At 43.5% G+C, this 23,630-nt stretch overlaps 2 protein-coding genes across 2 annotated transcripts; both read left to right on the top strand.

Annotated features, from left to right (window-relative positions):
- The first annotated feature begins 5,807 nt into the window (after window positions 1–5,807).
- Window positions 5,808–14,014, top strand: LOC137607499 (peptidase inhibitor 16-like). The gene is made up of 6 exons (XM_068333326.1): window positions 5,808–6,237; window positions 10,309–10,459; window positions 10,654–10,721; window positions 10,901–11,010; window positions 12,201–12,292; window positions 12,408–14,014. The coding sequence occupies exons 1-6, from the start codon at window positions 5,971–5,973 to the stop codon at window positions 12,863–12,865; spliced, it is 1,146 nt and encodes a 381-aa protein (XP_068189427.1). The 5' UTR covers window positions 5,808–5,970; the 3' UTR covers window positions 12,866–14,014.
- Window positions 14,015–14,809: 795 nt separating this feature from the next.
- On the top strand, window positions 14,810–22,778 carry LOC137613605 (uncharacterized). The gene is made up of 6 exons (XM_068342959.1): window positions 14,810–15,135; window positions 18,954–19,174; window positions 19,459–19,645; window positions 19,723–19,815; window positions 20,109–20,616; window positions 21,191–22,778. Exons 1-6 carry the CDS (start codon window positions 15,109–15,111, stop codon window positions 22,108–22,110), a joined length of 1,956 nt encoding a protein of 651 aa, XP_068199060.1. The 5' UTR covers window positions 14,810–15,108; the 3' UTR covers window positions 22,111–22,778.
- Window positions 22,779–23,630: the final 852 nt, after the last annotated feature.

Here is a 23,630-nt window from a genome sequence, read left to right as displayed (position 1 = left end):
GGACACATCCCAGGCAGGTGTGTCCAGAGCATGTTGAGAGGCAGGCATCCTGGTTCTGGATGAACCAGAGACCCACAGCGAATCTCAGTGAGCAGAAACAGCAGCTGCAACACCAAGGAGTTTGGCTTAAAGTGGGATCAGGTGGAGGGACTTTAAAGAACCAGACCAGGTCCAGAGACCTTTCATCAGAATCCTAAACCAGGATCCTGATGAAATCCTGGTTTAGGATTCTAAAAAATCCCTAATGATTTTTTAGGGGGGAAAAAAATAATTATTGCCTACAGAAATAGAAACTTCCTGAAAAGGTTGAAATTCAGCAAAGACACAATAGCTGTCTATGTCTCGAAGATAACGTGTGCCTTTGAGGTCACTAGTTTGACCTCACAGTATTGATGAAACATTTTTAAACACCACATGTAGAGTACAGGAACCCCGATCAGCTCCAGTGCTCGGAGCTCATTGTTGAAGTAGATAAATGAATGAGAACCGGCACCATGTTGGATAATGGTGTCCCACTAAACGTCACTGCTGACTAACCAAAGAATTTAACTTCCCTCCATTTGTGTCCATGTTGGTATTGTGTTGATGGACCTAGACTGTTTCACTGTATGGACCTGGACTGTATCACTGTGTGAACCTGGAGTGTTTGCAGAATTTTTTTGGATGTCGAGACAAAAAGCAGTAGCGTAGTAACTCTGTCTTGTCAAGAATATGTTAAGAAGTAATAATTATGAGTCTGGAAAGCCCCTTGAGTCGGTGCCGTACTCCACCTCCAGATTTTTGCCCGTTCAACTGGCAAGAAGGAGCTGGACTCACACTTTTAAAAAAGACACATATCTCTCAGTAGATTAAAATGGAAGCATGTTTAATCATTAATATAAACTCAGGGAAGCAGATAAACCAAAGATCAGTCCTTCAGCCTGATTACGAAGCGATACTGATCTTTGAGACCTTACCAAAAGTTCCGGCACAGCAGATTGATTGTGGGAGGATTGTGACATTGTGAAAAATGTCGTTTTCATTTGCAGCGAATCCCTTTCTGATGATTGAGGAGTAAAACTGCATGTTTTGCCTGTGCGTGATGAATGTTAAAGGTGCTGCTCTGCTTGCATGCTTTGTCGGTGCATCATGAGTGCATGAAGGCAACAGATAACCAGATGATGAATTATGAACATTTTTATGAATTTGTTTGTGAGAGGAGTGGAATAAGCTGGCGGGATGTCAGGAACATCTCACTGAGGAGACTCCTCACATCGGAGCCAACATGACTCTACTGGTTTCGGGCCAGGCTCCACCCTCCAGCTGGAGCAGAGCAACAAACTGACGTGGACGCCCCGACGCCACCCTAAATCTCACATATCTGGAAAAGTGATCTGACAGGACGAGACTCACCAAAACGGTTGTTATTTGTTCTGTGGTCTAAAGAATTGTTTTTCTGCCAGACATTTGATTTGCTGTTTGTCAGCAGGATCATTGAAAGTTACAAACCAAATTTTATTCCATTCTGTTCTGCAGTCAAAGATCAACCTGATCAGTTCTGGTGTGGATCCAGATCAGGAGCTTGATTTTCATCTGATTTTCATCAACATTTTTGTGATTTACATTTTTTGTAACAAATGTTGATGAATGTGGTGGGACGGGGCGTGAATCAGATGTTAAATCTGGTTTTGATTACAATGCAGAGGCGGGTCAGGGACTTTAGGGTCAATTCCCTTTTCTGTGAAAGAATTTAGATGTTTTGTGTAATTTCTCAAGAAATTACCATAAATCAGATGAAATATATATTTCATGGAGTCTTTTCTCTGCTTACTGAAAATAATCATTAGCATTAGGCTAAAGCTGCTAAAAAACCAACAAGAAAAAGCTCACAAAAAAACAGTTCAGATTTCCCCCATTGGGACTTAAGTGTCTCCATTTTTCTGGACCCATGAGTCAAATTTTCATTCAGATCCTCTCTTGTTGTGTTTTTAATTCGAGGAATCGTGCATCCATGTGAAGAAGAGTCTCCTCTTTACTCCCAACATCCGCTGCCTTCAGGACATCCATCGTTAGCGTGACTCTGCTTTCCGGTGTGATTAGACCCAGATTTAATGACTGTCCTGTGACATCATCAATGTCACATGACAAACTGAAGTATGTGTGTGCGCGTGTGTATGATAGTGGGGTCAGGACACACATGTGGCGTGTCTCCCCGCAGAACGCCAACATGAGTCCGGTGTTACAGAGCAAATGGTGACCCACAGGATTCGGTTTCATCCCCCTCCCCGTTTCCTTCAAAACACACTGAGGAATGTGTCGTCCAGTGAAATGTGAGCCTGCGCTACAGCTGGGTGTGTTATGATGTGATGTTCGAGCCTGAGGGAGTGAAAACACAGCTTCAGCACGAGTCACGGAGTCCTCATGGCATCTGTGCACGAGGACGTGCCCGTGTGCCGGTCTCCTAATGAGACCTCATCTTCATCAGTTCACCCTCTGCAGTACCAAACATGTTGTAACGGCAACTGTTCACAGTTCAGATGGAGATCAGCTGGAGATCTTCTGGAGATCAGCTGGTGTTTCTTTACTCCATACTCACATGTTATTGTTTTCATTAGCTTTCAGACAGACTAAACATCTCCATCCATCCATTTTCTCGTAGACGAGACGATTGCAATCATCTTGTCTGCAGCTACTTATCAGTCTTGTGAGTCTCGTGTCTGCTGGCACCTATTTCAGCTGGCTACAGGTGAATGGCAGGGTACACCCACGATAAGACACCTGCTCATCGTGCACACACACACACACACACACACACACACACACACACACACACACACACACACACACACACACACACACACACACACACACACACAATCTGGAGCAATCAGTTCACCTATGGTGCATGTTTTTGGAGGTGGGAGGAAGCCAGAGAACCTGGAGAGAACCCACGCAGACACGAGGAGGACATAAAAACTCCACACAGAAAGGAATTGAAACCTTCTTACTGTGAGGCAACTCCATTGCAGATTGTTTTGGTAACTAAATATTATGATTCTAACAAAGTTCAGATGGAGTCAGAGGCTGACTGTGTGTTAAGGCTCATGGTAGTAGTAGTGAAGCAAGCCCACAGCTATCTAATTGATGTTGTGGTGATGTCATGATGATGTCATGATGATGTCAACACCACACCAGGTATCCTGGAGAGTTAAACTGTTTACAAAAGAAAGTTTCCTTTGTGCTAATATTAGCTTCAGCACTTGATGCACTCATGCTAATGTTATCTGCAGGCATGCTACTGTTAGCCTTCCAGGCTATCAAGCACGTCATAGTGTTTCCTGGACTGACCAGGTTAAAGCTGATCAGTGAAAGGTTTTAGATCAGATGAAGCGGTTTGTTTGTGAAGCTGTTTGTCTGTTTAGGCGCATCTGATGCATCCTGACCACACATTTAAGATCAACACCCACATTTGCCCAGACGGGTGTGAGTCTTTAATTCATCATTTAATTAATGTTGGCGCTGGAGGTGAGTCAGACATCAAGCGATGACAGCGTTCCCTCTGACAGCAGATCATTTCTGACGTGAACATGGTTAACGGTTCCAGTCTGATTTCTTCCCTCCCAGTGTGAAAGTGTTGTGGGCCCCTTCATCCCAGTTTACTGGCCACTGGGCTGTTCTGACAGCTGTGACTCCTCCCTGTCCGTGATATGGTTCACTCTCTTTATGGGTTACAGACTTCAGGGCATATAGGATGATTTGTTCTTCTGGGGTGTTGTTATTTGCTGGTTGCCAGGCAACAAAAACAATACAAGAGCTTAAAGACAAAATCATCTTAAGTTGAGGTCCACTCACCAACATCACCATACCTTTCAACACGAGTCATGGTCTTCATCAATGAATTAAGCTTTTCTGTTTGGAGCTCTGGAAGTTAAATGTCTTTTTCCGATGCCTTTATCCGAAATGACTTAAAATTGATGGACCCAAACAAACATTAGAATAAAAGCACTAAACATCAGTTCCAGTTTCTTTCAGCAACAAAAATAGACCAAGAATGTTGATCAAGCCCTATCAGAAACCAAGGGAGTGTCCGCCAGTGGCTTGTTGTTATATTCAAAATGCCCTCTTTTGTTGTCTACATACCGGATCTTCTCAGAAGATGCCCAAAGGCTCGTGGGAAGTGATGCTACCACTGGCCACAACCAACGGAACCACAAACGCCCTCATGTTTTTAAAAAAGCAGCTCAAATGCTTCCTCATAGAATACCTGTAAGTTTCCACGGGTAAACACAGTTTCTCCATCCAGATATGATCATCACCTTTGCTCCACAGACTCAGATGTTTTACGATGGACTCTCTAGGTACTATTGGAAAACCCCAGGTAGAGCGTCACTGACTGAGTAGGGAGTGACAACATATTTAAAGTGCTTCTAGCGGAGGTCACTAACTTTAGCATCCTACAGTGGTGGGTGATGTAGCATTTAGGTACTAGCAGCCAAATGTAGAGAGACATTGGCGTTTTAGCTTCATGGACTGCCTGAAATCCATGTTCACACCCTGAATTCCAGGAGAATACCAGGCTTCACGCAGGAGCACCAGAGGCTCAGAGGATGTTGTTCATCTGTTGTGCTGGAATAAACATCAGAGCCATAAAAACTAGCAAAATTTGTAGGGATTTAAATTCTCTTTGCGCCACAATAGAGAGAAGCAAATGAGTCACAGAGTGAGAAACAGCTGCCTTGAGACTCAGTGTGAGTCCAAACCACAGTTCCCCGCATTTCAACAAACTCAACATCTACAGAGCTCAGAGGACCAACAAACAGAATGGGACTGTTTATGGGACTGTTTCCTCCGTCACCGGAGCCATCCTACTGGGACGCCGACAGCTTTCAGAACCGTCTGCTGTTCTTTGACTTCATTTAGATCAGTAACAGCAGGATAAGAACGATCGCTGGTTCTCATGTCGACGTAGCTTCACCCAAAACACTAAACCACCGAGGCAGTCCGGATATGAACACCAGAGACACACCCACCAACGCTGGTGCACTGAGGGTGTAGGGTGGAGGACTGATGGTGTATTGATGATGTACTGATGTTCTACTGATATTCTACTGATGTTCTCCTGATGTTCTTCGATGGTGTACTGATGTTTTCTTGATGTTCTCATGGTGGTGTACTGATGTTCCAATAATGTTCTCCTAATATTGTACTGATGGAGCAGTGATGATGCAATGATCTTCTCGTGATGGTGCACTGACATTCTACTGATGTTCTCTTGATGTTCTACTGATGGTGTTCTATTATTCTACTGATGTCCTACTGATGTCCTGCTGATAGTGTTCTAATATTGTACTAATATTGATGTTCTAATGTTGTACTGAAGTTCTACTGATGATGTTCTAATGTTTTACTGATGTTCTACTGATGGTGCAGGCTAATTATTCTAGCCAGACTACAGGTGAAGAGGAGTGGGAGGAGCTTCAGGTGGAGGCGGAGACAGGAGGACACTGTCGACAGCATGGGGGTCAAGCAGAAGACAGCAGCGGAGCAGAAGGGAAGGGGGGTTGGATCTACGCACCTGCTGAGACACTTCCTGCAAACATGGAGGATGAAATGCTAACTGAAGGAATGAGATAACATCTCTCACATCCTCTGATGTGATGTGATAACCTTATTGAAGTTGAAGAGAAGGAAATGAAGGGATTTCATGCTGGATGCGCAGCTTGGGGGTCCGGGGGGTGAGGGGGTTGTTTTGCGTACCAGTCGGTGCAGTGTGTGAAATGTGAACTGTGTGTGGAGGGGAGGATCCTCCGCCTCATAAAGCCGGGTCAGTTGGATCTGCAGAGCTGAGAGTGAGAGGCACTGAGGAGGGGACAAACACACATCTGCTCACTCTTCACAAAGACAAGTGGCCTATTGAAGACACACAAACAGACACACACTGTGTCAGGCAAACCTCTGCAGGATACATCTCTCAGGACTCTCTTTCCCATCATGCACCAGAGTAGCCTCTCAGAGCTCCAGGGGGTCTCGACCCAGAGGGGGGGCTCGATCCGTGGAGCCAGGTGGAGGAGGGGGTCCAGACGCCAGTGTCTCTGCCCGCTGAAGGGCACTCCTCTCTGTGCGTGGCTCCTGCTGGGAGCACTGGTGGTCCCAGGAGCCTGGAGCTACCTCAGCGAGGAGCAGGAGGAGCTGCTGGTGGAGCTTCATAACCATTACAGAGGACTGGTTTCGCCCACTGCTTCTGCCATGCTGCCTCTGGTAAGACCTGCAGAGACAGAACATCATGTTAGCAGTTCAGATGGTTCTAAGACTGTGCTTTGAGGAGTTCCTAATATCCGTACATCAGACGTCATCCTCCTCCCGCCACTGACACTTATCACTCAGATAGACCAATCACCTGAGGAAACACCTGGTAGATATACGCTACAGCACGTAAGCTAACATTAGCATGTCTCCAGCTCTGGGAGGTTGAACCCATTAGAGAATGTAATTAATGATCTTTTAGCTCCGCCCCTCCAGAGGAGGTAACATCAGAGGATTTTACCTGTTTGCGTGTCTGAAAGGAGAAAAAAAAGATGTGATCAAAACAGATGGTGATGAAATGTTGTGTTGAGGCGGATCACGAGTGAGGATCAGATTTTTTTTCCTGTCCTGAACACAGATGTGGTTCTGGCTGCTGGTTCGGTTCTAAAAGGAGGACCACACAGGAACTGCTTGACAGATTTTCATGACAATTTTTTTTATTGATTTATACCAAAGGGGTTCATGCTGCTGGAGTCGGGATAGAGGCATCCTTCCTTCGAGAGATGTTTTTAATTGTTGACTTTAGAGATTTAACCAGGAGAAGGGTTTAAAAACAGGCCTCCAAAGAGACAGTCAGATCAACACAAAGAACTACACTGACCTAAAACGTTTGATATGATGAACCAGAGGGAAACGCTTTCATTGAACCTGTTGATGGGCGTCGCCGTCTTTGACCCGACCTATATCTGACAGAGAAGAGATGAAGTCTGAGTCATGGGGATTTTCTCCTCACCCAACATCCATCTTACTGATAGACGTTAAGAGAAAAGGTTAACGCAGGTCATCGTGAAATAAAACGGCGTTCATCCAAAGCCAACCCAACCACAACTATCAGCAACCACGTAGCTATAATGCTAAAATAACTGCTCACATTGCAAGCATGTGGATCTGTTTCATTTTAAATAATTGACCAATAGAGTTCTCTCCACCATTAGGAACTGGAGCAAAATTAGTTATTAGTAGCTAGCACTCCCGCTAGCTAGTGTAAAATGTTGAATAGCTTGCATTCAAACTGACATCAGAAGAAGACTCAATGAAATATACTGTATATGAAGTTTGGCATTCTGTGTTCTGCATGCTCGTATCATGCATGTGGTCATATTACGCTTGGGATTCTCATGTTTGGATATTTCGGCTAAAGGTCAAAGTTAAATGAAGTCTGGTTTCCGAACTGAAGCCAGGAATTCCCATTGGATGCCACACACCTGAAAACAAATGACATCACAATGAGCCGTATTATGCCAACTGCTATTTAGAAAATGTTAGCATGTGGTTAGCATTATCCAACAGTTTCTAGACACAGAAAGTCAACAGCAAACCTGCTGACTAAACAGACGGGACTTTCCTCCCTTTAGCTAATATCAGGAGTCGGAGCAGGAGGAGGGAGATGGAGAGGGAGACTGGGAGGGAGACAGGGATGGAGTTGGGGAGGGAGACGGGGATGGAGTCATTCTGTGTTGAGCAACAGAGGAGGACGACTGTTGGGAAAGAGTGAACAGACAAAGAACACAATGTTTAGACAGAGACGAATGAAATGAGGTTGTGAACGAATGAGACGGACGTGTGTATTTATTTTTGTGTTCAGTGTGTGTGTGTCTATGGAGCTGTCTGCACTGTATGGAAGTCCCACAGGGACATTTCCATGTTTGTGTTTTGGTCTCTGATTTTGAATGAGAGTAAAAGGAGGTGGAAGGAATGAATGGACGATAACACGGGATGACAGCAGCTAGCAGCTGTCAGTCTGATGCCAAACCAACCAGTATAAATGAACTCAATCTCTACCACTTTGACCAGTTCAAACAGACATGACAGGAAGTAACTGTGACTTTTTAAATCCCATCTAAACACTTTCATTAAAGACACAGGATAAAAGTGAATTTCATCATTTCAGACAAAACTAATTCAGATTAAGCTGGTCACACTTACCCGTTGGGCCATTTTGTCAGGACCAGTCTGACCAGTTCAGATCTAGTTGCTTTCATGCTGTGGTTGGTATTTAACCAGTTACAGTTCCTGGCAGGACTCTCTCTGCTGGAAACTCTGTGATATTGCCATGTTTACTCCAATTGATCTTTGGTGCATTTCTGATTATTGTTGATCAGAAACCAGTAAAAACAGAGAATCTGGAAATTCCAGTGATGTCACAATGGAGACAAATCCTCAGAGGCTGATCTGACACTGACTAGCTACTAGCTACTAGCTACGTAGCCAACAGCTTCATGTAGCATAGCAAGTACAAGATTGCATTTGCATTGTACATCAAGATTGTACTCCAGTACTTCTGCCTGAATGAATGTACTCAAAAGAGCACTGTCTCACACACACACACACACACACGCACACGCAAACGCACACACACACACACACACACACACACACACACACACACACACACGCACACACACACACTGGACAATTTTCTGCTCCACAGAAAATAGGTTATAAATAGAGATATATGGTCAATCCTGCACAGTTGTAAATATTTTTCAAATGAAAACAACATCTTTCAGCCAATAAAATGTATCAATAATAAACCACAGCTTTGACATCTTACCTCCACCAGACAAGTTTGAATCACTATTTAAAATGTTGCTGTAGTTTCGGCCCTTTGGATTGAGGTTCCTGTTCTGACTCTCATTCTGTGCGCTGACGCGACAACTTGGATGATAAGTCATCTGTTGCTGCTCCTCCTTCACCAAACCAGTCTCTGAAAAGCAAATAAAAATGAAGTTGAACCCTGAGGCACGCTGGCCAGTGATGGGTCGGGCTGTGGTCAAAGATTTAGCCTCTGTCTGAAGGGAAACGAGTCACAAGTCTTTGAACAGAGCTTATAGATGATTTCCTGACTTTGAGCAGGTCAACATGTTGTCTACATCTAAAAATGTTCTTTTCCTGGTTGTGATATTTAACAACGTATTTTTATAATTAGAATAAGGGCTGGAATAATCCTTTCTTTGCGCCAGCGGGAGATAAAAGCGAGTTATACAATAAACTATTAATGCTACATCAGCAAGAAAAACAGGCTGGTAGTCAATAACAAATCAAAAACAGGTACCAGTAAAATTATTGATCTAATCGAATGCAGATTCAAAGAGGGGATAAACCTAATGATATGAATGATATGAACCATTAGAGCACCTTTGAGAACATGATGTATGAAGTGAATAGCTGCCAGGGGCATGGCTCTGCTTTTTGAATGGATAAGCCCATGTGTGGGGCAGATGCAGGGCCAATGAGGGTACCCTACAGGGCCCATACCGGGGTGGTGCCAGGGTGAGGTCCATGTGTATGCATGTCATAGATCTACACTGCCTGTATTGACATCGCTTTATTGTTTTAGTTTTTCGTTAGCTAACTCTTTCGTCCAAAGCAACTTACAACAGTTGTCCTTTAAGTGACATGTAGCATTAGCTTCTATAACATATTATTGTTCCACAAGTAAAAGATGTACCAAATCATCAGTGTAAACTTTTGTATAGGGTTTAGATAAAACAAATATTAGTATGCTAACATGCGAAATTATAATGATAAACATGGTAATAACGGTAACTGATATCAGTGTACTCACTGCCACTACATCTTCCTTCTGCATTTCCCACGTGTATCAATAGCAGGAATGGTTCCATCAGCCTTATCACTACATTCAGGGACAAGTCAACAGTTACTTGCTGTTTCAGGTGTCAACCAATTGTAGCTCTTGAAATTTCAGAAAAGGCTGCAGAGTCGTGAATGCAATCCCTTCAGCGCAGCTCAATATAGTCGATGCATAACACAACCACAGCCACTACAGTAGTTTCTATTCTATGTGCCTTATAATGTTGTGCGCCCTATCCTGGTGGAAAAAGTTTTTAAATAGGCCATAAATTAAAGATGCGCCTTACGATCCAGTTTTCCTTATAATCCAGTGCGCCTTATACATGAAAAAAGTTTTAAAATAGGCCATTCATTTAGGGTGCCCCTTATAATCCAGTGTACCATATAGTGCGGAAAATACTGTATTCACCATAACTTGTTGGTTCTCTGCAGAGATGGGATCCCAACCTGAAGCTGATTTCAGAGGGCTATGCTGCTAAGTGTATCTGGAACCACAACCCAGAGCTGGAAGACACTGGAGAGAATCTGTTCGCTGGCACCGGGCCTCTGGACCTACGAGAGGCTCTGGAGAAATGGTTCCTGGGTGAGTCCAGCTTCTATCTGAAGGACTAAGCTTTAGCTTGATGTATAGTTGACACCAGAAGAGAAGTTGATAGATAGATAGACAGACAGACAGACAGACAGACAGACAGACAGACAGACAGACAGATAGATTTGATATTATGTACTAGTACATTGTACTATATTGGAGCTGACTATTGGTCATTGATCCTCTAGAACACCTGGACTATGACTTCAACAACAACAGCTGTGATGAAGAAAAGATGTGTGGACACTACACACAGGTCAGATACAAGCACTTGGTACGCACATGTACAAGGAAATCCATACTGGACTCAACCTGTGTGTGTGTGTGTGTGTGTGTGTGTGTGTGTGTGTGTGTGTGTGTGTGTGTGTGTGTGTGTGTGTGTGTGTGTGTGTGTGTGTGTGTGTGTGTGTGTGTGTGTGTGTGTGTGTGTGATAGATGGTATGGGCAGACACACACAGAGTGGGTTGTGCCTTTCATCTATGTAGTAGCATGGAGGGACTGGACTGGGAGAGAGTCTCCTTCCTCGTCTGCAACTACTACCCAGCGTGAGTAGTGCTACTGCAATAATACTACTAGAGTACTACTACCACAATTGTCCTACTAAAGTACTGCTACTACAATTGAGTTTTGAACTACCAGGCAGGAGGCCTAGAGGAAGACCAAAGAGGAGGTTTATGGATGTAGTGAAAGAGGACATGAAGGTAGTTGGTGTGAGAGAAGAGGATGCAGAAGACAGGGTTAGATGGAGGCAATTGATTCGCTGTGGCGACCCCTGAAGGGAAAAGCCGAAAAGAGAAGAAGTACTACTACTATTACAATAATACTACTAGAGTACTACTACTACATTACTACTAACAGAGTAATACTACTACAACTACAATACTACTACTAGAGTATTACTACAACAATAGTAATATTATTACTACAATACTTTAGTATTATTATTACTACAATACTATTACACCAGTACTACAACTACAATACATACCACAATACTATTACTACATTACTATTACTGTAGTAATGTGCCACAGTACTACTAATACTTATTCTTTTAATTTTGGCTTTTCCCTTCAGGGGTCGCCACAGCGAATCAGCCGCCTCCATCCAACCCTGTCCTCCGCATCCTCCTCTCTCACACCAACCACCCTCATGTTCTCCCTCACTACATCCACAAAGCTATTACTAAAATACTACTAGTACAATACTATTACTACAGTACTATTGCTACAGTACTACAAGTACAAACCTACTGCTACTACTACTATAATACTATTATTACAGTACTATTACTACAGTTCTCCTACTACAATGCTATTACTACAATAATATTACTGCAATACTATTACTACAGTACTACTACTACAGTGCTCATACTACAGTACTTTTACTGTAGTAATACTTCTACAGTACTATAACTACAGCATTATTTCTACAATGATTATGGTATTACTATAATACTACTACAGTGCTACTACTACTCCTGCACTCAGCATTAAAATACAACTACATATACTACTATGGGTATTATTAACATGTGTGTTGTTGGTAGTAAAACTACATAGTTTCAGAATACAGTCGCAGTAACTGGACTAGAGCTCCCCCTAGTGGACTGTACTATTTTCTTCACATGGTGTTTGTGTTTATATTACTGTGTGATTACAGTACTTATGCTGTATTGATTTTAAGGAGCAAACTGATTTTAACTAAGTCATTTATCCCTATTATACTTCAGGGGAAACTATGAAGGAGAGAGGCCGTATGTTGAAGGTGACTGGTGCTCCAGTTGTCCAGAGAACCTCCAGAAATGTGAAAACAACCTCTGTGGTAAGAGACACACGCTGTATCCTCCTCCTCCTCCTCCTCCTCCGCCTCCTCTTCCTCCTCTCCTGTCAGTTTTAGTCTCTCCTTCACAGCAGTTAGGAAATGTTGTGTTTTCTAGTTGCTGACACTGAGGACGAGGAGGACGAGCAAGTGGATGAGGAAGAAGATGATGTGACAGTCATTCCTCCTCCAGCTACATCTGACCCTTCCCTTCAGCATGTAGTGGAGGGAGAGGAGGAGGAGGAGGAGGTTGTTCCTCCTTCTGCAACAACTGAGCGTAATGTCCAGCCTGTCACCACCACCACCAGTACTCCCAGAACCACCACCATCCTCAGACGGGGCACCCAGCCGGCCGCGACCCCTGCCCCGGGCACCCGGCCTCCACGTGTTGACCCAACAACATGGGGAGAAGAGGAGGATGAAGAAATGGAGGAGATAGAGGAGTGGAAGAGAGGAGAAATTGAGACAGGCATAAAAATAAACATAATTAGGAAAGAAACTACGAGCACTGGTTCAGCATCCTCACCTTTTGCTCCTTTAGCCTTCCTGACAGCGTTCGTCACCCTGAGGCTGTGAGGCAGAGGAGGAGGAGGAGAAGGAGGAGGAAGAGGAGGAGAGGGAGGAGTCATCTCTTACATTCTTGCACATTGTTAATCCATCTTGCGGTAACAATTTACAGTAATATAATTGAAACATGGAAAAATATCAAGGCAAACAAATTTTTCACATTGCGTTTGACACCTCAAATGCAGTCACATGACCTCATGTTCATACATACAGTATGTAGTGTAGTTTAGCCTTAAGTCTTGAAGCGGAGGTAAACTGTTAGACGAGCTCAAAAAGCTAGGACCCTGATACTCAAATTAAAAAATTCCAAAAGCTGATTTCTGACAAATTAGTTCAGATTAGCTTATCATAAAAAATGGAAGCAGAGAGAAACAACTAGCCTGGTTCTATCGAGGTTCAAAAATTCTAGGATCATGGTATTGAGGGTCTCCAGCTGTTTACATCATGTTTGTCTTACGTAGCTACATTAGTTATATAGTTACGTTAGCTCATAGCGATCTACCAGACTTGCTCTTATCACTCACTTACAGTCTTCACGCTACACAAAGCTAAAAAAAAAAGATCGTCTTCTATCAACCAAATTTGGCAAAACTTAAGAATAAATTCACCTTATTTCTTTCATTTCTTAGAATTTACAATGAATTCCTACAATGTGTGCCTTAGCGTTGCTCATAAAGTGATGTTACTTTGTTAGCAATGCCATAATAATACCCATGCTTTTAAACTGGAACGGCTGAGTTAGACATGATGACGTTGGACATGTATTTTAATGTGTCGGGTGTGTGACGACAGAATAATCCTGACAGCTTCAGATTCAACACATTCCGTCATCTCGTGAGGACAAACCAGTGTAAAGAGTAAAATGTTGTTGTGTTGTGTTGTGTTGTGTTGTCATTGTGTTGTCATTGTGTTGCTGGTGATTTGTGGATGCAGGAGGAACGATTGCTGAATAAAAGGATGAACTTGCTTCTTTTTCACTGGTGTTTTTCATCATATATATCTACTGTAGGTGGAATACTCTTAGACTGGACTTGGACAGGGTTTAAACGGCTGTCGTCTATTAATCCGTCTCAGACAGGAAGTTAAACTATGTTCAGTTACTTTAGAAAAGATTGCTGTAAATGTCTGTATATAAGATTAATAAAGAAATAAACCTTATGTTTGTTTGTTTTTTACAATGTTTTTTGTCTTTGTCGTCTTTGTCTTTCTTATACAATTATATCCTCAGCAGGTAATTCCTACAAAAATAACTCATATCTTGTGAAACTGCATCACACTTGACACACAACCGCAACAGTGCCATCTTGTGTTCCTGTAACGATTCACTGCTGCTGAACATGAACCACCAATTGGAGCCAGGAGGCGGGTCTGACATGATCTCAAAGGGGGCTGATGCAATGTGATTGGCTCCCTGCAGCATGTGTACAGTGGTGACAGACGTCAGCAAAGATGACGCTCAAAGGGTTAAATATACAGACACAAAAAAGGCTTCCCTTTATATCTTAATTCATTCTATAACAGTTCAGTAATAATTTGTACTGTCAGTAAACAGCATGTGGGGAAACACACACACACACACACACACACACACACACACACACACACACACACACACACACACACACACACACACACACACACACACACAGAGTTGTGAAGGAGAAAAATCCCTGACATGAGGCTGAAGGTGACGCTTCCATAAGCCAATCAGAGAATTCTCCTCACCTCCTCCTTGCACTCAGGGTATGTGATTGGTTGAGTGCAGCAGAGCTACTGTAAGAAAGAGAGAGAGAGAGAGAGAGAGAGAGAGAGAGAGAGAGAGAGAGAGAGGGGAGAGAGAAGAGAAGAAGAAGAAACTGTCAAATGAACACAGCAGCTGATCTCCACACCTCTGTCTCTCTCTTCCAGTTTCTCAGTATCTGCTCAGCCTCGCTCGCCCTCCTCTCTGCTGCATTCGCTCTCTCATGCTTCTATCAGATTACCAAGGATAGAGGTTTTATGGATGGTCGTGGATGGCTGCTGTTTACCCCACAGGATCATGGGAGCTGTAGTCCTCTCTGCAGTGCAGGAGTGCAGCTAATCGGCTAGGGATTGTGGGTCATCAGAGTTTGGAGATGTGAGCTGGTTTGGCGGCCAGGCTCTCTCTCTGATCTCTCGCCCTCTGCTTTCTCTCCCCTTGTTCTCTTACCTCCTCCTCTTTCTTTCCTTCCTCACCCCTTCATCCCTCCATCTGTCTGTCAGAGGAAGTCAGGATGGGCTGTCGTCTAACTCGGAACAAGGTGAGTGACCTTCTGCAGGTAAGGGTGGAGGGAGGGGAACAGTAGAGATATGCATTGCTGTCTATCTCTCTCTCTCTCTCTCTCTCTCTCTCTCTCTCACACACACACACACACACACATACACACACACACACACACACACACACACACACACACACACACACACACACACACACACACACACACACACACACACACACACAGTACCAGTTAAAGTGCAGTTTCAGTCAGTGGGGACATGTGATTGGTTGAAGCAGGAAGACATCCTCCCTGCAGAAATGTCTTCCATGTTTGTTTAGAACAGAGACGTGTAAACATGTCAACAGTCACTGTAACCAATCAGAACCAGGACGGTCAACATTTAGACAGCTACTGATTCTAAAACTGACTTAAGGATGTTAGCACAGACAACAGGTTAGCATGCTGCTATCTGCCTATGTTTAGTTTTACTACACATGCACAAATATGATATCATGATTTAGCATGTTAGCGGGGTGCTACGGCCAGACAACAGGTTAGAATCCTGAACGATGTTTGTTGGTGAGTTTAGGAATGCTGCTGCCTTAGTTAGCTCACAATGAACCTGGTTCTCACTGAAGTGTGTTGTTTCTTCTTCTGTGGTTCGCTGTATTTTCTGTATTGACACATGCAACCATCCATAAGCTACTTTTACCTCTTGACATGTTAATTTTTATAATATGATCCCTTCATCTGTTTGTCATCAACTTTTGCTGTTGATCGATAAAATAAATTTAATAATTGACTGTTTGTTCTTCAGGAGACTGAGGATCCATTCTCAAATCTTTTACACATGAATACCATGAATGAAGGAAAACGCGTCATTCACAAATCAAACACATTCTTTTGATTTGAGATTTTTGTTTCCCCTAGCAACAATCTTGTGGACTCATCATCATCTCATTCAGGGTGAATGAATACATGAATGACTGTGTTCTAAACGCTCTGAACATCAGTCAGAGAGAGAGAGAGCGACATGTGACCAATAGGGGGCGGGGACAGGGACATTACTGATGATCTGACTGGTGATCCAACAGCCAATCATGTTAACCTTAAGAATGTGGATGTGGACACATTTATTTGAAAAATATGAGTTACCTTTATTTATGCTTTTGATCATTTTTGCTTTGACTGAACTGATACATTAAATTTATTGATCAAAGAACAGTTTTTAATTTGCAAAAATCAGAGAGTTCTACTAAATGATTCTGTTTGGACAAATCCTAATGGGTCCGATGAAGGGGAGAGCTCCCCAGTCGTGGTCCCTCCTCATTCCTCCCCATTTCTTCCAGCTCTGAGCCACATCTCAGTAACTGGATATCTGACAAGCGCTTGTAGCTTTGCTGCATCTCCAGTTAACGCCTCCTTGTTTAAAGGCCGCGGTCCAGTGCATCCTTCAGACGACGACAGCAGGACGAATGTTTCTGGCACATCACTGAACACATGATTACCCAGCAACATCAGAGGAGTTTTCCTCCATGAGTTGATGCTGTGGTGGGTAGAGAAACACCTGATCACATGACTTCCTGCATCCCTACACAGTCCAGTGGACAGGGATGATAACTCAGTGTGATGTCTGCTGAGGCGTCGTTAATCGACCAGCGGCCCTTTGAACAGAGAAAGCGGTTTCTCATATTCTCATTGGTTGATTGGCTGGTTGGTTAAGCTCCGCCCAAAATAAAGAGAGGAAAGGATGCAGGAAGTGGATTCATCATTCTGTTTGTTCATCATCTTTGGTTACAGGTATTTTTGAGCATAACTCATATTCTTTCTTCATTAAATTTCATACAAACAACAAATAAGTACTGAAGTTGTGTCTTTTACTATTAGGAACTTTCATTTTTTATATTTTCTTCAATTCTGTGGTAATAAGTTAAAGTTGAACTTGACATTCTTTTATTTCATTTCATATTTTTTGAATGTATGATCTCAGTTTTGTCTTAAAAAAAACTTCCCCAGTATCCATCGTAGCTGCTAGATCTGAGGTCGACTGTATGAATGGTGTGAAGGCCGATGCTCTGGGTTTCTGTGTGTCTGAGCCTGATAGGATGGGGAGGAGCCAGATGTCAAGTCATGTGATCATAAAGACGTTGACATGTTGACATAAATGGGTGGCTGTACTGTGTATTTAATGTCCAAATGTGGACACAGGAAAACCCCCACTGAGTGACAGCAATGACTCCTATGTGTCCTTTGGTTGTTTGTCTCTGTGTGAGACTGTCCATCATGTGTTAATAACATGTATGATGTGATTACAGCATGTTATACTTGTTATAACAACCCAGCAACACATGATTTTCAAATATCAAAATTAAAACCTTCAGATTTTTCTTTCTGTTGTAAAGCAAAAAAAAAAAAAAACAACAACTGATTTTTAATCAGTTCATTTAGTCAAAAATCTCCTTGAACAAAAGAAAATGTGAGTCATTTTCCACTTCACCCACATCCCCCATACAGAGAGCCGCAGACTACAATCACATTCACAGGAGGATAAAATGCATTGCAGGAGTTTGTCAAACATTTGAGTGAATGTATATTTGTCTGTATATATAAATCTTTTCATTCCTCCTGGGCTATAACATCATTTCGGATGAGTGAATTCAGACTGTCTGACCTTGGTGGAGAAAAACGCCCTGGTATGTCTAATTTTTTAATACTTGACGTAAATGTCAGCCCAGTTTGAACATTACCTCAATCATTACATGGCCCAAATCCATATTTTTATAAACAGACCCACCCACAACAATTCAGTGATGTCGTAGCAGCTGATTGGCCAGAAACAAGTGTGTTTAAATGTGGCTTTTGGACTGAAGAAGGGAATCTAAGCTTCAGGAAGAACTGAGAGAGGACTAGATGAACAGATAGATAGATAGACAGACAGACAGATAGACAGATAGACAGACAGACAGACAGACAGACAGACAGACAGACAGACAGACAGACAGACAGACAGACAGACAGACAGACAGACAGACAGACAGACAGACAGACAGACAGACAGACAGATAGATTGTCAGGATTCAGTGAAGTGTCTCAAACTGCTCCAGGGTTCAGAATCACTGATGTCTCTGAGTGTTTGTGTGTGTTTGTATGTGTGTGTGTGTGTGTGTGGGGGGGGGGTCCAGAGGTTTCAGAGCTGACCTACATCCACTGCTTTAGACTCTTATGTCTGTGCTGTACTATGATATAACGCCACGCCGCCACTCCACTCGTCTTCATTAGACTGCGCAGACACAATGACGGGACGTCCTGCAGGGCGACGCTGTCTCTTTATGCTCTGACCTGACAGAATGGTGACGCTTCTTAGCGCTCTGATGAAACCCGGTTAGCCCAGTTACAGCTTCAGACTTGGTTAGAGGACAAATATTTGTGTGTCATCTAGAACCTTAGTGGAGCTGGCTTGAGGTTCAAGGCCGCCTCCTGACCCGTTGTTCTCACCTGGAGAACAACACCTCTGGTCAGGAGCTCTGGGTGGTGACTGATAAAATGAGATGCTGTGTTGTAGCAGTTGACACAACTTTTCTCCATTTCTAAAGGTCAGCTTTAGAAATTGAGGAGGAGTTTGGAGTAGTCTCGTGTCCGAGATGCCCAAACTCAAATTACTCTCTGCAAACTTCTCTGAATAAACGATTAATGTGGCCTGACAATGAAAAAGCCACAAACCAGGAAGTGACTCAGGAAGAAGACAGCCGCCCATTAACAAGTTACTTCAGCATAAATAATGACTTTAATGAGTTTATCTTTGGCATCACTCTTTGTCATCTTTCCTGTTTGAACTCCAACCTGGTCCCTTGTCTCAGTCCAAAGCTCAAGACCCTTCACTCCTCCGACACCGGAAGGAGCTGCACTTCGTAGACGAGTATGGGCAGCCAATCACTATGCAGGTGGAGGAAAGGAGGGGGCGTGGTCACAGGCGGCGACGGTCTCGTTGCGGAGTCCCGACAGAAAAACACTGGGAAGTCATGAGAGCCATGGGAATGATGGAGGAAGAGGAGGGCCAGAGAGGCGGTTACAACGCAGGGTAAGTCCTCTTCGAAGATCAAAACCTGCCGGTGAAATAGTGAACCTACTTCCAACAGTACGGTGAGAAATCATGTATGACTACCGACTCTGGTTCAAGCTTGGAGAAAGAAAAATGGATTGCACTTTGATGTAAACAGGAGCGGAGTAATGAATGGATCAAGTAGGAATTAGGAAATAAATAAGAACTGGGATCAGAATTTAGGGAATTATCTAGAGTGAACGGCAAAAGAAGAAGACCCTTTAGGTTGTGTCAATAATGGACTAATCGCTTTGTCTGAACAGGCCTTACTATGGTCATATGGCCGCATCACCGGACCTCTACCCAACCCATGGTCACATGATGATGTCATCTGATGTCTATCCGCCCAATGGCTACTTGGCCAGATCGTCGGATGACCACCTGACCAACAGTCACTACCTGCCCAGTGTTTCCTACAGCCTGGATCACCTGGACAGACTCGACTACCAGGTGGATTCCGGTGCTTCTCTAGTTGCTCTAATACATTTTATGGACTCCAAAAGTAAGTCATGATTTTTCTCTTCCAGGGTTCGGACATGCCCTACCAGCCAAACTCAGAGAGCTGTCTGATTGGCCGCTACAAATCAGAAGGGGTGGATCCTCAGAATTTGCCCAGACAGGTGACCCCTAATGTATTATTTCTAATATATGTCATCTTTATCCCATTCCATCCTTTCTTTCTCTCAGAGCCTAGACTCACCAGGACCTTTGGTAAAATCTGTTATTTTTCTTTTTGTAAGTGTGCACAGTTAACACCGGTTTGTCGGTTTGTAGGCCAGCTGAGCCGCCTGGTGAACGAATTAGATTATTCAGCTAAAACAAGTTTAAGCCACAAGTGAGAAATCAAGAACAGACAATCTAAGAGTCAGAGGCATTTCTCAATTTGCTTTATCCTGACCTACTTTCTCCTCAGAATGACTTCCACCCTCATTGGCGGTCCGATCGTGCTCTTGGATACCTTCCCCTTAGTGAGTTGGACAGTGGGCTGGGATGTGGTCCCGACAGCCCACACCACCGTGCCCCTTTCTCCGAAGCTGAAACAGACGCCATGTCATCCCTGCCAGGTCACACCGCTTCTTCACAAGGTTCCTCCTCTTCTTCTGAGTCTCTGGTCTCCTCTGAACCCAGTGACTCGGGTTTCCACAGCGTTAGCACCGGGGAGCACAGACGACTGCATAAGATACACGGAGGCCAAGGCCATAGACAAATTCACCATCTTCGCTCGGGCCACTCTCCTCGAGAGCAGAGAGGACGCTGGGATTTGGAGTCTATTCCTGAGACAACTCCAGTGACTCACTCTGGAGGGCCAAAAGCCTCTCGATGCACTGTGGGTAACAGTACCACCACCACCGTTCACTTTCACAGAGCTGAACGGAGTCCCACTTTACCACGACATCGCTCTCCACCGTCCCCTTCTGCCGGTTAGTAACCTCAACAAATCCCTTCCTGATTCATCAACCAATCCATGAGTATGACTAGGACTGTTCCACACCCAGTAATGAGCTGCAGCCCCCCTCCCCAGTTAAACATTTGCTCATGCATGGGAAAGATGATTGCAGAACCCTCACTAGGTGCTTACAGAAGGTTTAATCAAAGTCATTTTATGTGCAATGGCTTTTTTTTTATCATAAAAAATATAAACTGTACTCAGGTTTATCCAAAAGTTCAGTGTACAAATGTGTTCTTGAATAAAACCCTTGGACCACAATTACTTAACAAAATAAATAACACACAAGTCAGGCTTAGTCATCCCACCTGAGTTTTACAAAAAAAAGTCTTAACATGACAAGGCAATCAAAGCAATTATCAGCCAGAGAAAATTGTGTACTAATGTGAGATGGAGTCCACAGCAGCAGCTGGACGCCCATTCAGTTGTTTACTGGCACCAATATAATGTTACACATAATGTTACCTGATTTGATACCCTGCCCAAACGCGCTCCAACATGTGTTCAAGAAAGGAGGTATTGTAACCTTGTGACCTGATTCTTTGCAGGTTGTCGTACTGAACCCTGCCAGCGGAGGGCGCTGTGGTTGGAGCAACAGGGAGGAAAGGGGACAATGGAGGCTCCAGGACGGAGTCGAACGATTACTGACCTAAGTGAAGGACAACACCGCCGCAGGGCCAGTCACCCCAACATGGCTGATCCAAACAGACCCCAGAACAGCCAACCAGGTACCCCCAATAACACAATGGGGCCAAGAAGCCGGGCTAGCTATCCTAGTCACTGTCATCCCACCAGTCACCTCAGTATAGACAGACCCAGTCTGATCAGTCACCACAACCAGTGCACTAACTGTAGGGAAGAGGACTCCCTGTCTAAGAGTCCTGGATCTGGCTCCAGTGGAACGTCAGACTGGCGTGGCTTTCAGACTCTCGCCAATCGTACCGGAAACCCCAAAGGTTCCTCTGCTCCGTTCTACAGCACACTGGGAGCCCCACAACGTAGCCCTTGTTCTCCACCCTCCCCCCGCTCTAGAATGTCCAATCAGAAGTCAGTCAGGAACCAACTTCTTCGTGCCCGAGCTTATCGGTTGGCCAGAGAACGTAGTGAGCTCACAACCGACGAGGAGATGCGAGGAGAGGGTGAAAGAGGAGGGGAAGAAGAAGAAGGGGAGGATGGAAGATGGGCAGGACGATACTGCAGCCGCACTGAAAGGAGACGTCACCTGGCACTGTCACGACAACACCGTGAGAGGAGAGGGATCCTGGAGGAGCACACCGGCACTGGACTTCAGGGCACTCTGTCATCTCAGAAGGTCCTGGAGCTGAGCCACTTGAAGCAGAACCGACTGAGGAACAGCAAGCTGCTTGATGATTGGACGACAGTGGAGGAGCTGCTGACTCATGGGACACGGGTGGAGAGCGACAACCAGCTCTGTCCCAGCCCTCTGTTATCAGTTACTACTGTCTGATGGGGAAAAATCTGATCCTAAACCTCAAACCCAGCTCTTCATTCAAGGTCTGTGCTGTGAAAAGTGTCAATAAAGTATATTGAATGGGATCTTTTAGTGACTGTGTTGCTGAAATGAAAGCTCGTAGAACCAGATTAGATGGTGAGATTTTACTAAAACTGGATTGGACTTAACATCAACAAATCTGCATCTCAGTAATGATTTCTGTCCAACGTCTTACTCCATCTGAAGAGATCCTTGGTTCAAACTCTGTTCCAGAAATATGTCAAGAGCTGCAAGAACTCCAGACTCAGCATCAACAGACTGGATGGTCTGGTTCCACCAAACGACTTGTGATTGGTCTGAACTTCAGGCGGCTGGCACAAAAGTGTCCCCATCTGCTTTTGTGTTCTTTCTGCCTTTGTTCCATCAAATATTCTTTGAGCTCTGAAATCATTGCTGGGTTTCAATACCTTCACATTCAAATAGCCTCCAACCAGTGTTGGTTTTCGTCACTTCCTCCTGGAAGGTTTACTTTTCAGTTGCAGCACTTGGAGTGTAAATAGATACTAAAGATGGGCTTAAGTTTCCATTTAGTTTTTACATTGTCAATAAAATCCTACTACGTTCAGTCATTTAGCCAACAAGAGCTGACATGTTGTGTCATGAATCACAAATCAATCAATAACATTACTAAAAGCATAGTTTGAAACTTTGGAAAATATACTGGATGTAACCTGAATTCTGAAGTTGTTACCCAACATCTACGTAATCGAAGTGTGTATTTTTAGACACCAACTCAACCAACTTTTTGTTCTTCAACTAATTTCAAATTAAAATAGCTGGTCCTCTGACATTGCTAGCAAGTTTATTCCTATTTTTTTGTATTAAAATATTTTTATGATAAAATGAAATTGGTTGCTCCACCTGACGTGAAACGTTCACCAGCCTATGACTTGATTTTTTAGTTTTGTGTTTGAGAGACCGACAAACCTTTTTATTCAATCATAACGTCACTTGGGTGTCCAAAACGGATGTAATATCCTATTTACTGATATGACCCTTCTCAAAAAAAGTCAAACATTTTACACTATGACATTTAAAAAGTTAACAATTGCCGGACAAAAGTTTTTCAGTCATTTCAACAACTATAACAGCTATTTCGTTTATATAAAGTAAAATCATTCCAAAGTTTTTTTCATTTACCGTTGTTAAAAATGTTAATATTTTTCTTCATCTGTTCTTTTTCTGGGACAGATGGCCCACCCCATATCTAGGGGAAATTATGCCCCCAGACAAACAAACAAAAATATGCATATCATTGTCCCAAATACACTTTAATTAGGATGACTTTTTCAAGAATCTTTTTGTATGTATGAGGAGTTGTGAGTTATTATAGCCAAAATGGTTATAGGTATATTTGAACTGAAGGAGGAGCCAATCAATCCAGTATAACATTATGATGTCATAGTGTACTATATTACAAAAGGGGTCAATTCCATTTATTTTCATATATAGTAGCGAAGGAAAATCCATTTTAA

The sequence above is a fragment of the Antennarius striatus genome, chromosome 2 (assembly GCF_040054535.1).
Source record: "Antennarius striatus isolate MH-2024 chromosome 2, ASM4005453v1, whole genome shotgun sequence".
NCBI classification, from domain to species: Eukaryota; Metazoa; Chordata; class Actinopteri; order Lophiiformes; family Antennariidae; genus Antennarius; species Antennarius striatus.
Note: the sequence above shows the minus strand (reverse complement) of the source record. Positions and strands in the feature narration are given on the sequence as shown.

Bases quoted from the DNA above. Each gene is read 5' to 3' on its own strand.
- LOC137613605 (XM_068342959.1), top strand. From the start codon at position 15,109: ATGGGCTGTCGTCTAACTCGGAACAAG. The intron at 15,136-18,953 runs GTGAGTGACCTT...CCCTTGTCTCAG, and splicing joins GTCGTCTAACTCGGAACAAG to TCCAAAGCTCAAGACCCTTC. The intron at 19,646-19,722 runs GTGGATTCCGGT...TTTCTCTTCCAG, and splicing joins TGGACAGACTCGACTACCAG to GGTTCGGACATGCCCTACCA.
- LOC137607499 (XM_068333326.1), top strand. From the start codon at position 5,971: ATGCACCAGAGTAGCCTCTCAGAGCTCCAGGGGGTCTCGACCCAGAGG. The intron at 10,722-10,900 runs GTCAGATACAAG...TGTGTGTGATAG, and splicing joins TGTGTGGACACTACACACAG to ATGGTATGGGCAGACACACA. The intron at 11,011-12,200 runs GTGAGTAGTGCT...ATTATACTTCAG, and splicing joins GTCTGCAACTACTACCCAGC to GGGAAACTATGAAGGAGAGA.